The sequence below is a fragment of the Dipodomys ordii genome, unplaced genomic scaffold (genome assembly GCF_000151885.1).
Source record: "Dipodomys ordii isolate 6190 unplaced genomic scaffold, Dord_2.0 Scaffold131, whole genome shotgun sequence".
Taxonomy (NCBI): domain Eukaryota; kingdom Metazoa; phylum Chordata; class Mammalia; order Rodentia; family Heteromyidae; genus Dipodomys; species Dipodomys ordii.
Genome location: NW_012267347.1, coordinates 3,553,141 through 3,567,122, shown reverse-complemented (window position 1 = coordinate 3,567,122; position 13,982 = coordinate 3,553,141). Strand labels below are relative to the sequence as shown.

Here is a 13,982-nt window from a genome sequence, read left to right as displayed (position 1 = left end):
GAGAAAGAGAGAAAGGGGGAAAGACAGAAAGAGAGAGCAAATACTAAGAATATCCTAACCAAGAAAGTAATTACATAATGACAAAGAAGTCAACTCATTTGAAAGATGTAACAATTGTTAAAATTGTTAAGTGATAAGCACACCAAACTAAACTATCTAAAGGTAACAATAGAAGCCAGAAATGCCATAGAATAAGTGTTAAAACTATTAAGTTCAGAGCTAAGCTATCAGTCTCTAATTTTACTTCTGAACATTTTTTAGACAAATGAACTCACAGACTACTCTATCAGATAGTAACCTAAAGTATACGTTCACTTAAAGATATTATTAAGAAATAATGAGTGTCATGTAAGAAGCCAGGGCTAGGTTTAATGTAAGTACTAAGGTAAATGGGTTTAAGTACGAATGTAAATGGGTGTTTACCCTTCTGGTCACATAGTGCTCCAGTAGTCATTCTTAAGTATCCCTTAACCAGCTCCAACTACAAGTGATAGCAGGCGAAATATAAAATATAGAAAGCTATATTTTTCCTACAAAAAAAAAAGAAAATCAGATTTCCATGGGCCAGAAAAAGAAACTCAATGCATAAAAATCCAACTGAAGGAAGCCAGGTGCCAGTGGCACATGACTTTAATTCTAGCAACTCAGGAGGCTGGAATCTGAGAATCAGGATTTGAAAACAGCCCTGGAAGACAAATTCTTGATACTCTTATCTCCAATTAACCAGCAGAAAAGTCAGAACTAGAGGCATAACTTAAATGATTTAGCCGTGAGTGAAGAAGCCACATGAAGCCAAGGGAAAGCATTGAGTTCAGAAAAATGCAACCAAGGTGGGGGAGGGGGGGAGAAATGAATGGGGTGGATAGAGCAAGCCTATAAAGAGGAAGAGTATCCAAGACACAGGAAATAGAATGTGCCGGTTCTTGAGTTGGGACCCCATCTGAGTTCTTGCAACACTGAAGCAAATGTGGTTTTAGTGTTTTATGCTAGAGGATGTACAGCAGAAGAATCTGTACAATTAAAGAGTCCCAAAACAGTCATGTTTAACTTAGGTGAGATACGAAAACATGAAAATAAAGGGAGAAAGAATGGGATATTTAATAAATAGTAGACAATTTATGCAGGTTTGAAAAAAAATAAGGTTTTCTCTTTCCTCACATTTTTATTTCAAAAATAAACATATATAGGAACAAAAACAAAGGAAATCTGTACCTCACACCAAATACATTTCATACTGTTTCAATGAGTATAGACCAAAGCTTATTAAATTATAAGTAAATATAAGAGAATATTTTTTCCGATCACGGGTCTTGAACTCTGGGCCTGGGCGCTGTCCCTCAGCTCTTCAGCTCAAAGCTAGTGCTCTACCACTTGAGCCACAGTGCTACTTCTGGTTTTCTGGTGGTTTAATGGAGATAAGAGTCTCACGAAGCTAGGCTCTGGTGGCTCACACCTGTAATCCTAGCTACTCAGGAGGCTGAGATCTGAGGACTGTGGTTCAAAGCCAGTCCAGGCAGGAAAGTCCACGAAACTCTTATCTCCCATAAACCACTAGAAAACTGGAAGTGGCGCTGTGGCTCAAGTAGTAGAGCACTAGCCTTAAACTGAGAGCTGAGGACAGCACCCATGCCCCACAACTGACAAAAAAAAAAAAAATTCTCATGAACTTTCCTGCCCGGGCTGGCTTTGAATGGTGATCCTCAGATCTCAGACTCCTGAGTAGCTAGGATTACAGGTGTGAGCCACTGGCATCTAACAAGAGTTTTTTTGTTTTTTTTTTTTTTTTTGCCAATTACAGGATGTAAACTCTGGGCCTGGGCTCTGTCCCTCAGCTCTTCAGCTCTTCAGCTCAAGGCTAGTGCTCTACCACTTGAGCCTACAGTGCCACTTCCAGCTTTTTCTGCTTATGTGGTGCTAAGGAATTGAACCCATGGCCTCATGCATGCAAGGCAAGCGCTCTACCACTGAGCCACTTCCCAGCCCAAGAAAATGTTTTATAGCATGGAACTACAGTCAGATGGAAGATAAATCAGAAGTCAAGATGGGAAAACTTGACTTTACCTGCATAAAAATTAATCTATATTGTGAAAGTCACTGTAAGTACAAAGTGAATTAAGGAAGTGAAGGTGTGGCTTAAGTGGTAGAATGCCAGCCTTGAGTGAAAAAGCCACGTGAGAGAGTATAAGTCCCAATACTAACACAAAAGAAAAGAAAAAGATGGACCAGAACTTTTGCATAAAACACAATGGAGGAATGGCCCAAACATGTGCTACTCAGAATTTGAAGGCAGAAATTAACTGGGAGTGGGTGTCAGGCATCCCTGCATGTAAGTTGGTTTTCCTGGGCAGTTGTTTCTTCAGGGCTTGCACCATCCTCTCAATAGATGAAGGGACCATCTCATGGAGAAAAATACCTCATAGGAGAGGTATACTGGAAAGCTGACTCCCCAGGGTCTCTGAAAGTCTGATGTTCAAAATCAGGGATGGTTTTCAAAGATCAGAATCTTCCAGAACTTCACATAGCATCATCATAGTCCAGATCCATTACATTTGCCTTCCTCAGTCTAGAATAGATGTCCATATGTGTCCTGGGATATACACCTGGGGGACAAAGCAGGGCTGGGAGATTGTACTCAGCTCAAGTGAATAAAGACTTCTCCCTTTCCCCATCTATTTCTCATGTTCTGCTTTTCTATCACAAGTATGATCCCACCTTGGTATTTGAGAAAACAAAACAAAACAAAACTGGAGTGGTATCTGGGCCCTTAAGAAAGGAGATGCTAAGCCAGGTGCCGGTGGCTCGCGCCTGTAATCCTAGCTACTCAGGAGGCTGAGATCAGAAGATCATGGTTCAAAGCCAGCCCGAGCAAGGAAAGTCCGTGAGACTCCTATCTCCAATAACCAGAAGTGACGCTGTGGCTCAAACAGTAGAGCGCTCGCCTTGAGCTGAAGAGCGCAGGGACAGCGCCCTAGCCCAGAGTTCAAACCCACGACTGACCAAAAAAGAAAGAAAGAAAGGAAGGAAGGAAGGAAGGAAGGAAGGAAAGAAAGAAAGAAAGAAAAAGAAAGAAAGAAAGAGAAAGAAAGAAAGAGAAAGAAAGAAAGAGAAAGAAAGAAAGAAAGAAAGAAAGAAAGAAAGAAAGAAAGAAAGAAAGAAAGAAAGAAAGAAAGAAAGAAAGAAAGAAAGAAAGAAAGGAGATGCTTTTCTGCATCTCAGCTTTTCAGGGCCTGCTAACATCAGCGGTAACCAGGCAGCCACAATGGGGTGGATTGGACTCTTCAGAGAAGGCAGGCTGACACTGCCCTCTCTGAGGCTGCTATGTGTAGCAGGCTGCATGAGGCATGGAGCAGGCCAGATTAGCATGAGCACTGTGATCTCCTTGAGGAGGACTCCAGAACAAAGGCTTGGCTTCAAGTAGACCCAGTCAGCACCAGGGACAGAGGCTGACGCTGAGCATGGTTGCCCACAGCCATTGACTGTCCCCTAGGTTTCAGGAAAGACAAAAGGAAAATTCACACACACACACACACACACACACACACCATATCTCACCTGTTGCTGGTTCCCGTTTCTGCTGGATTTGGTCCACCAATGAATAGACCTCATCCCCACTCACAATGTTCACTGAAAGAGAAGAAAGGTCATATCATGATACAAGCCCTTCTTCCTGTCATTTAGCTTACCCCATGACACCACCTAACACAGCCATGAAGGCAGATAAGTCATTTATGTGCAGAGGAGAATGAGGCATGTAGAATGAAGTTTGGTGAGTCGAGTGGCCCTGTCTCCAGCTTGCTGTCCCCACTTGGCCCAGGTCACTTGTGGAACCTCACCATTTTCATATATAGGCTCTAGCTGCCTTGAAGCAGGTGAGTTGTAGCTGGCTTCTTGGGGTACTGGGCTGGAAGGACTCCTGCAAACAGAGAAATATGGGCTATTAGCTAGGTACCAAGACCCACATCGGAAATTTTAGCTACTCAAGAGGTTGAGGTCTGACGGATGGAATTTCAAAACTAGCATGAGTAGTAAAGACCTTGAGACTCTCTCTTCAATTAACCAGCAAAGTGTCAAACTAGAGGTGTGGTTCAAGTGGTAGAGTGCCAGCTGTGAGCACACTAACTGAGTCAGTATGAGTCTAAACCCTGGTGCTGGCAAAAGAAAGAGGTGGGGTAGGGAGGGAAGGTGGGAGGGGAGGAGAAAAAGAGAGGAAGAAAGGGGAAGAGAGGAAGGGAAAAAGGAAAGAGGGAAGGAAGGAGGGAGGGAAGGAGAGGGGAAGGAAGGAATTCTATCAATCTGGGATATAACTATATCAGATATAACTATATGAGATATATATATATATATATATATATATATATATATATTAGATAGTGAAAGACATGTTCAAAAGGGTCCTGGGCAGAATGCTAATCCATGAAAAAATTAGCAGCTGGAAGCACAGCGGCACATGGGCTGAGTGGAGCACTGAAAAGTTGTCCTAATGTATATAAGCCAAAGTGTAAGGCCTTGGCCTGCAGTTTCACAATGCTATTGTCCAAATCCAGAACGGGGCCATTCACATCAGACAGGCTCAGTAAAATATAGAGGAAAAAAATATAGAGAAACAGGTGGCTAATCGGAACAAACAACTTCAGGAAAGGTCAGAAGAAAATGGTCAGACATACTGGGCCACCACAGTGCTACTCTGGTTTGGAAAAAATAAAGTTTACTGTTGATATAAAAAATAACTTACAGATGGAAGTATTTTGGAAATGTTTTCCTCCTCTAAAAGTCTAGAGAATTGCAGCAGTGGTTTTTTTTCAGTATGTTTGTAACTCTCTGACGTGCATATCAGAGATGTGTGTGTGCCTTACCTCCTCTAAAACACTTTAAGACTCTCAAGGTCTTTCATAGATTCACATCTCTCAGAAGTTGACAGAATGACCTACAATATTGGCTGATTGCTTGAATGAATGAGTAAGTGAATGAAGGATCTTGATCAAAGCCATGTAACCTTCTTCTGCAAATGTGTTGAAGGGGATGGACAGGAAAAACAATGGAATGATCTAAATTAATTAGTTACAATATGAAGTCTAAAAAGAAGAGCCCACTGAAAAACTTCATGAAGAACTTTTCGCCAAGTTCTTGATCCGCTGAGGTTCAATGTTGCCAGTGAGAAAACTCATGAGTGAGTTTTAGTAAGGAGATGACAGGGAAAGCTCATGAGAGAGGGCAATTTGAATTTTTTTTAAGATTTGTTTTCAACATTATCAATACTTAGAGAGGAAGCAGGGGCCTTACCTGACTGGATCCCCTGAGCGTCTTCCTGGAAGGCAAACAAATGGGTGTACATGTCAGCAGAGGAACTCCCTTTCCTCCGTTTCCATGCCCACCCTCTGTGGTGCCCACTGTGGTGTCCAGAGGACATCCTGATATTGTGTACTGGGCCTGCATTTCATAAACAAGGTGATTCTGGTTCAAAAGCAGTTACATCAGATTCCTAAAGCCAGTATCAGAGCAGAGGGAAAGTCTGAACCCAAGTCTCTGAACCTCCATGCCTATTGTAGGTTTTAAGTTTTGTAACCAGACCACCCAATACTGAAAAGCTACCAAAATTCTCAGAGCCTGCCACAGGCCAGCTATGCATAGATGGAGTGTTAGAAAAGTTTGTCACCTAAATGATAGCTTTTTGGTATCTTCTCTTGCCCCATCTTTAACTTGCTCAGTGAACAGATCAATGTTAAATCTATGAATGATTATGTACTTCAGGGATTGGGAAACTAAAGAAGCTAGGATTCATAAGAGAAGAAACCCATTGTAGGTGAAACCTCCTTGAGAAGTTGACATTTTTAGCTGAAAAGTAAGAGTGATCCAGCAACGATGAGAACCTATGGGCGCAGGAGGTGTGCTTCCATTCCCGAAGGTGGAAGAGGCCCCATGCATTAAACTTCTGGTGGATGATTATTTTAAGTGCTATATTTTTATATAAAACTAAATCACAGAAGAGCAAGGTATCAGGAGCCTCTGCTGATAAAGAGCTTTGTCAAAAGTTCATGAAGTTCATTAGTAGGCTGCAGGGGACTGAGCACGGATTGGCAAGTGAGGTCGCTAAAGACATATATTTATGCTTCACAGTCTATGTGTCACAGCCTATTGCAGTGAACAACACAGATCATAGTAGCAATGTACCAAGTTCTGTAACTACTAACCTATTTTTCTCTTGAGACAGTAGCAAAATAATAGGGCCACAGTGATGGGCCCAAGGCTGCCGAGCATCCCCTCGATGACTCCTGAAGGGAAGTGATCCATTCTGCCCTCCACAGGCACTGAGGAAAGAGACCTGCATGTGAACTACTGTGCAGAAGAGATTGGGGTTTGGAGAACAGACATCTTGGGCGTAGGCCAGACTTAAAAACTTCCCTTCTCAAGCTGGGCGCCGGTGGCTCACGCCTGTAATCCTAGCTACTCAGGAGGCTGAGATCTGAGGATCAAGGTTCAAAGCCAGCCCAGACAGGAAAGTCTGTGAGACTATTATCTCCAATAAACCACTAGAAAACCAGATGTGACGATGTGGCTCAAGTGGTAGAGTGCTCACCTTGAGCTGAAGAGCTGAGGGACAGTGCCTAGGCCCAGAGTTCAAGCCCCATGACTAACAAAAACAAAAACAAAAAACTTCCCTTTTCTGGAGGTAATATTTATCTAGGGAATCTTCTGCTCTTGAAAGAAGAGAGCACCCAACCGTGTCCTCCCTGCCCCTCAGACACATCATCTGGTGACCGCACCCCAACAGAAAGCCCTGTCTTTGATAGCACACCACTGGAAGTACTTAGCCTCTCTCAGGATGCAATGAGACACTGAGCCAGAAGGTGCTCAGCTATACCTGTGATGTTGAGAGTCACCACCTCACTGCGCTGGGCACCGGGGCCATTGCCAGCCTCACAGGAATATTTTCCAGAATGTTCTGCACTCAGGGAGAAGTTGAAGGATGCTCCTCCCCCAGACTGGACCAAGCTGCTCCACACAACAACATCTTCATGATAAAAATGGTACAGGATCGGAGGAGAGCCTCGCAGGGCTTCACAATGAAGCTCCACCATATCCCCCACCATGGCCTGGCCTTCAGGGATGCTGGGGATAAGGATAGGGCGGGATACTGGGACTGAAAGAAACGTTGGAGTGTCAAGAATGGGTCTCCAATATTGCAATAGATTAAACCATAATCCCAGCCTATTCTGAGTCAACCAACCCCACTGGATTTCCTCAAGGTAGCCTGGGGGCAGGTGGAGACCAGTGTGAGGCATGCTGGCCCAAACAAAGCACCACTTACTTTTGACCCTGATGGGCACCAGCCCACTGAGACTGGGGCCATAGCCATTGTCTGCTGCACAGAAATACAGCTCAGCATCACTCTCCCTCACAGTGAGGATCTCATACTGTGCTGTCTGTGAGCGCTGGGTCTTTGTTTCCAGGGTTACACCCAGAGCCCCTCTGTACCAGAAGAAGGTGATGTCTCCGGTGCCATTAGCGACCAAGCAGATGAGGACCAGCTTGTCTCCCTCAGTCACCCAGCCCCCTGGGGGCTGAGTTTCCAAGCTCACATCAGAGACGGGAACTCCTGCAGAAACACAAGATAAATGCTGGGGTCCCTGGGGAAGGACTTTTTGATAGTAAAAATTAGTTACGAGAGTTCTGGAAGCAAAAGATGTGGGCAAAGTCAATGATTTATATAGCTTCACTTGGGAGAATTTGGAATCAGTCTAATGAGTTGATGATTAAAAACAAAAAAAAGACACCATAATAATACCACAGGAATGTGAAATCATCTGCCTTCTTAGGACAATGTCTCTCCTATTACTCTGATCCTCAAACTTGTTCCTTTTCAAAGCATAGTAGTATGGTGATTACAAGTGCAAATCATAAATTAAAGCGCTTGAAGGTGAAAATAACTCTGTATCCTGGATCAAATTACTTAACTTCTCTGAGATGCAGTTTCTCATCTGTAAGTAGATAGAGTCTTGGTTATCTCCTGTAGTTAGGAGTTTCCATTAAACCACATATGTGAAGTGTTGAATTGTGTAGGATGTACATGGATTCTTGTCTAGATTCTCCCCCTTTATGAAGCATTTAAATCATGCCTGCTATTCCCTTTGTGTAGGAGCTGGGTTAAAATTTTTGTAGTGGTGAGAAAAAGAAAGGGTGGGAGAGGTCTGTTTCATCAATGATGAGTTTTTAGCAAGTACCCAGACCTCTGTGTGCATCAGACCCGGGGTCTATATGGAGAAAGGTGCTAGCGTGACCAACTGTGATATATAAGAATATAGTTCAGAAGGATAAAACACCCTCTTTGTGTTCTATCTTTCTCAATCAAGCCCTTTCCACCAGCCCTTCTCAACTGCCTACTCTACTCACTTCTTCCACAAAGCATGTTCTTGCTATCTTGCCATGCTGGGCATAAAGAGAGAAAGACACCAGCAGAGATAGAAGCCCACCATCCTGGGGAAGGGAGGTAATAATGCCACATTCTGCCCTTCCCTCCCCAGCCTGACCCTGGAAGAGCAACACACACTCACTCTGCACACGTATCTGGAACATCAAGCTCCTTCTGGGGTTTCTGAGCACCCCTACTTTTGCTTCACACCAATAGAACCCTGTGTCTTCCTTCCACATGGTGGGAATCCAAAGCTCTGGTGAGCTGCTGCAGCTTGACCCCAGGGGTTGGTAATTTTTGAAGAAACAGAACTCAAGTTGCTTGTGTGATTCCCAAAGAGGGAGACGAATCTCGCAGATCAGGGTCACTGAACTCCCCTCAACAGGCCTGGGGGGGTTAGCTTTCAGCACAGGATGTGAAAACTCTTGAGAGAAAAGTTAAAGACAAAGTTCAGGTTGATGAGACTCAAAGTTGCAGACGAGAGGCGCATCGGCTTGGGTTGTCAGTCAGCTGGACACAGAGAACCACCCTCTCATTCCCCAGGTGGCCCAGGGGCTTCGCTTTGCCACGAGGCCACTCAGGACATGCAAGTACTTCGTGCTCCTCTGCAGCACTACTTTATGAAGGCAGCCCTCGTGTGTGATTTGGATCCTATTCTATTTTAAGTTTCTATTCATGAGTTGAAAAACCTTTTGTTGAAGCAAGTGTGTTGTGGGGGGGGGGCGGAGATGAACACTTACTGGAGATGGTGAAGGCTGAAGTTCTAGGAAAAGTGAGTATGTCTTTCATCTATCTTTCCTTTCAGTTTCTGGGGAGGGGTGACTGGGGGTGGAGCCCAAGGTCTCACACATGCTAGGCAAATGTTCTATCACCGAGAGACCCCCAGCCTCATTTCTTTCATTTGTTGTAAGCTATATTGGTTATTTTCTTCTGTTCTTTTCCCCCTGATTTCTCAGACCCATGATCTTTTCCAAAGACAAGAAGGACCATACAGTGAGTGATGACAGTGAGGAACTCATTGCTCACTCTTTGCTGACTGTTCTGCCTCTACTATTGCCATTCCTGTTGAGAGAGGGGGAATGAATCTGCCTAGAAATTCCCTGTGCTTGCCATCCACACTAGTTCCCTTGGTCCAACTTCTAACAGAGCTCTGTAGGGGCTCTGTATGAGAAACAAATTTAACCCATACCTTAAGCCTTGGGGACATATCCCTTTGTGTCTTAAAGGCTCTTTCCTAGACCTGCTTAACAATCCATGAAAGGTCACAAACTCAGACAGCATTGGCTCTATAGCCTTTGGTTTATCTAACCCCCAGAGCCTCTGACATTTGAGATATGAGAGATATTGGGAGATATGAATAAAAGAAACCCCTCTCACTCCCCTCACCAGATGAAAATACCATATACTCTGGTGCTAGAGAATGGGGGGGAGGAAACAATGATTCCTAAGTCAGTGTCTGTTATCTCCAAGGATTTTCCCCTGCATCCTTTTAAACATCATTTCTATCACTGTTGCAGGATATGGAATGCTCTGTGTTTTATGTCCTTTGACATTTGTGGTTCCCAGGGAACTGATACACAGGAGAACTTTTGGAATTTAGTGGAAAAAAGAATACTAATGGCATGAAAACCATTCTTCTGATGAATCGGATAGTAGAGTGGATTAAGTGAAAAGCCAGACAGGACTGAGTAGAAGCGTCTGGCACTCTGCCTTTACAGTTCTGAGCTTGTTTGAGGTAATTCTCCAGCAGCAGAGATTACCTAGAAAATACCTGGAGAAACTGTTTCCTCATGTTTGATGTGGCTTTGGGTTTCTGTTTGAGCTAGGATTGGGCACTGGGCTTAGGAGCAAAAGAGATACCAAACTGAAGGTGTTCATAGTATCATCACAGGCATGAGTTCTACCCACACAAGCATCATGAGAAACGCAGAAGGCTAGGTTAATTTGGGCCTAGTCATGAGAATTCCTGTGTTCATGAGGGGAGAAGAAGGCAGATCAACCTCTTTCAAACCAGGGCTTCATATTTCATTTACAAGAAAGACATTCATATATGTGAGGTTTGAATATGCCTTCGTGAGAGACTGATTCCTCATGGTGTGGTGCTAGAGTTTTCCATTGTCCTCCTCTGGAAAAAGTAAGACGAAACCAGAACCAAAATAATGAAGCAGATTTGCATACACAAGATTGTGAGGAGGAAGACGTGCTAAGGTCACAGCTGTGGCTGCAATGTGGAGCTAAAATAAACCAGAGTCAACAGTACTGCTTCACTTCACAGGTGCACGAGTATCTGCAGCAGTGGGGAGCTCCCCGGCTGGAGCATTCCTCTGTCACCTTTGCTGGAGCATGCAGCTCAGGAGAACGTGGGGGACTTTGGCAACCCTGCCTTCTGGGCACAAATGACATTTCCCTCCCTAGGCTGGCTGAGGCTTCCCAGAAATAAGAGTATTCTGGAGTAGGTAGAGAAGCCATGGACACCCAGCTAAGAAGACGCAGGGAGAGCAGTCCAGAGCCCAGGGGAATCACTGATGTATGTACAATTTAACACCTACCACCAGATGTGTCTTGGACAGGCAAAGGCTACTCAGTCCTCAATAGGCCTCCTGTGCTGACCCAAGTGACACGGTACCTACAAACTATGGCAAAGACAAGAAAGTGCAACTCACCAGCAGGTTCACCGAATGGAGCTGGAAGAGAGTATGGTACAGATCAGTTCAGAGCACCCAAAGTCCCACAGGCCCCCAGAGTTTAACTCCTTAAAGAGGTCTTCCAACACTATACCGTCCTTCCCTCATGCCCTCTCCATATCTCTACCTTCCTCCCCATCACTCTCTCTCCCTCCCGTCTTCCTCTCTCTTCTTCCATCATCCTGCCCTCCTACCTTCCTTCCTTCATTCTCTCTGTTCCTTTCCCTACATTCCACAGCATCCACAGAACACCTGTCCACAACGCACTTGGTTCTTTTTTATGATCACAAGGGAATTTCCAATAGCTTTTGCCATCTGTGACTAGGAAATGGAGTTTTTCTGTTCTTAGCAGCGATCTCTTTCACACCCTAGTGCTAGTCCCATCTCATCTCTCACAAGCCTTGATGACCCAACTCTGGATTCAGTGCCTTGTGATAACAATAAAGCCAGGCAAGGTAGATAAGGCTCATGATCATCTTTAGATCAGAGAAGGCTTGAATCCAAAGAATGAATACAGGTATAGCTAAAGATTCTCTCCTATCCCAAGAATCTACAGTAGTATTGTAGTATAGTCAAAAAGGGAAAATTCTAGAGAAATGAAGGCTGTCTATATGAAATGTATCTATATGAAGGAGATCTTGATCTTCACTCTTCTTCCTACAAGAGGAAACAATGTCTTTTCTCTGTGCTTAGTTTCCTCTTCTATGAAATAGAGATAGTAGTAACTCATCAGTGAACACTTTTCAAAGTTTTGTGAGGATTAAATGAATCAAGAGGAGGTGAGGAGGGAAGGGATGATAGGGGGAAAACAAAGGAGGTGTAACAATGCTTGATAGGAAATGGACTTATTACCTTGCTCATGTAACTGTAACCCCTCTGTACAGTATCTTTACAATAAAAAATATATATTAAGAAAAAGAAAATGGGCTGGGAAGGTGGCTCAGTGGTTGCCTTGCATGCATGAGGCCCTATGTTTGATTCCTCAGCACCACTTTGAGCAGAAAAAGCTGGAAGTGGCACTGTGGCTCAAGTGGTAGAGCACTAGCCTTGAGTTGAAGAGCTGAGGGACAGTGCCCAGGCCCAGAGTTCAGGCTCCAGAACTGACAAAATCAATCAATCAATTAATCAATTGATACCTATAAAGCACTTAGAATCATGCCTAAAATGTACTTAGCATCCAATAAATATTGTTTCATTATTATCTTAATAATAAAGATGGTGTGAGTGGAGGGCACCATGAAGTCGTGTTTCTTTTCAGATAAAAGATATAACGTGTTTGTGTATTTGTAGGAATAATCTAAAACTGGGGAATATTTTAATGTTGGGGAAAAAACATTTTAAGTGATTTAAAAGGAGGCCAGGAGCTAGTGGCTTACATCTGTAATCATAGTTACTCAGGAGGCTGACATCTGAAGATCAAACCTTGATCCTGTAAGAGTCTGTGAGACTCTTACCTCCAATTAATCACCAAAAAGCCAAAAGTGGAGTTGTGGCCTAAGCAGTAGAGTATTATCCTTGAGCAAAAAAAATCATGCAAGAGCACAAGGCCCTAAATTAAAAAGAGTCTTGGAATGTTCAAGAGGAAGTGTACTCATTACCTCACTCATGTAACTGTAACCCTCTGTATAGTATCTTTACAATAAAAAATTTAAAAAAAAAAGAGTCTTGGACTCAATGCCCAAGTAGAGAGCCCTGTTCTTGATCAGATAAGGGACGACCCATTCACGGGCAGTGTGGGGAGAAGGTGGAGTGTGTGAATGCAGAGGTGAGTGGGTTAGTAGGTACAGCAGCAGAAATATGAGGCAATTTTCTTGTGGTTGATTTTGTCTCTAGATTGAAATGTAAAGCAGGGTTATAAATTTTGAGTGAAAAGGGATAAGTCTGAGAAGAAAGGGGAAGGCATGAAATAGTGGCCATCGTGAGCATATGAACAGGAAAGTAAAGGTGCTGGAAGATTGCCTGATAGGGCTCATGACCGCCTGACATTCAAAGTTTCAATGGAGATAAAAATCAGGTTTGTGCTTTGTGTTTAAGGTCCCATTGAGCTGCATAGGCACAGATGTAAAGCATGTAGAAAAGTGTGTTTCACAGGACAGTGCAGTGTAGGAAGAGAAATGAAAGTATATGCGAAGGGGCCTGGTGCTGGTGATGGATTGCAGCACCTGAGCTGTCCACGGTGAGGAATGAGCATATGCTATATAATGATTGATACCAGAAAAGAAATCCTAGGGAGCTGAAGACATTTTGGAAACAAAGTGAATAAAAAACTACACTAAGAATACACTAGAGTGGGGAGGGAGGCTAAAAACAAAGAGGCAATAGGTTGTAAGTTGTGATGGTAGGGATGGGGACTCAGAGAGAAAGAGAAAAAGAAATAATGTTGACAGTAAGAAAAGCAAGGAACTGAAAGGCCAATTTGTTGTATAAGTTTTTTGTGTGATTGTTGGCCACATCAAGAACAAAGATAGTATCAGTGCTGGCAAGGAAGGTAGGCCATGAATAATTCCTCTAAGAGGAAGAACTACAGGGATAGTTGTTTTTTTTAAATCTGGTATCTGTTTCTGTATCTCTCTACCATATTTTGCCTGATTCTGATCCTTCAGCTGGAAGTAGAGATCTGAGCATTGCTGAGAATCACCAGGTAGAAACTAAACCCTGAGAAGCCCCCTCGACTTCCCAAGAAGTAGGATCCCAGGTGACAGCCGCCCAGGCCCCACGCTGAGATGTCTCACTTACCACAGATAAACAACATGAGCTTCAGCAGCATGAGGAGCAGGTCAGGAATGGTAAACGAAGATGTCTCTCATCAACAACAACAACAAAAAGTAAATGATGCTAATAATAATCCACCTCAGATTGAACTCAGACAGCTCATCAGAGGTTTGAGGAAG

General features: G+C 43.6%; 1 protein-coding gene across 2 annotated transcripts; it reads right to left on the bottom strand.

Moving 5' to 3' along the window:
* Window positions 1-2,157: 2,157 nt before the first annotated feature.
* Window positions 2,158-13,976, bottom strand: LOC105996545 (Fc receptor-like protein 1). 2 transcript variants are annotated; one of them, XM_013030693.1, is made up of 10 exons: window positions 13,828-13,976; window positions 11,071-11,091; window positions 8,550-8,831; window positions 7,307-7,594; window positions 6,860-7,138; window positions 6,189-6,305; window positions 5,281-5,305; window positions 3,834-3,913; window positions 3,553-3,624; window positions 2,158-2,600 (listed from the first exon to the last, which is right to left on the bottom strand). In XM_013030693.1, exons 1-10 carry the CDS (start codon window positions 13,856-13,858, stop codon window positions 2,515-2,517), a joined length of 1,281 nt encoding a protein of 426 aa, XP_012886147.1. In that variant the 5' UTR covers window positions 13,859-13,976; the 3' UTR covers window positions 2,158-2,514. The 2 variants fall into 2 exon arrangements, with proteins under 2 accessions (XP_012886147.1, XP_012886148.1); XM_013030694.1 differs by having other exon boundaries at window positions 6,860-7,009.
* Window positions 13,977-13,982: the final 6 nt, after the last annotated feature.

What these genes read in the sequence shown, in the direction of transcription:
- LOC105996545 (XM_013030693.1), bottom strand. Translation starts at nt 13,858, where the DNA reads ATGCTGCTGAAGCTCATGTTGTTTATCTGTG. An exon ending in GGTGACTCTCAACATCACAG is followed by an intron (nt 6,306 to 6,859) that starts GTATAGCTGAGC and finishes CTCTTTCCTCAG; the next exon opens with TGCCTGTGGAGGGCAGAATG. An exon ending in CGCTCAGGGGATCCAGTCAG is followed by an intron (nt 3,914 to 5,280) that starts GTAAGGCCCCTG and finishes CTCTGTTTGCAG; the next exon opens with GAGTCCTTCCAGCCCAGTAC.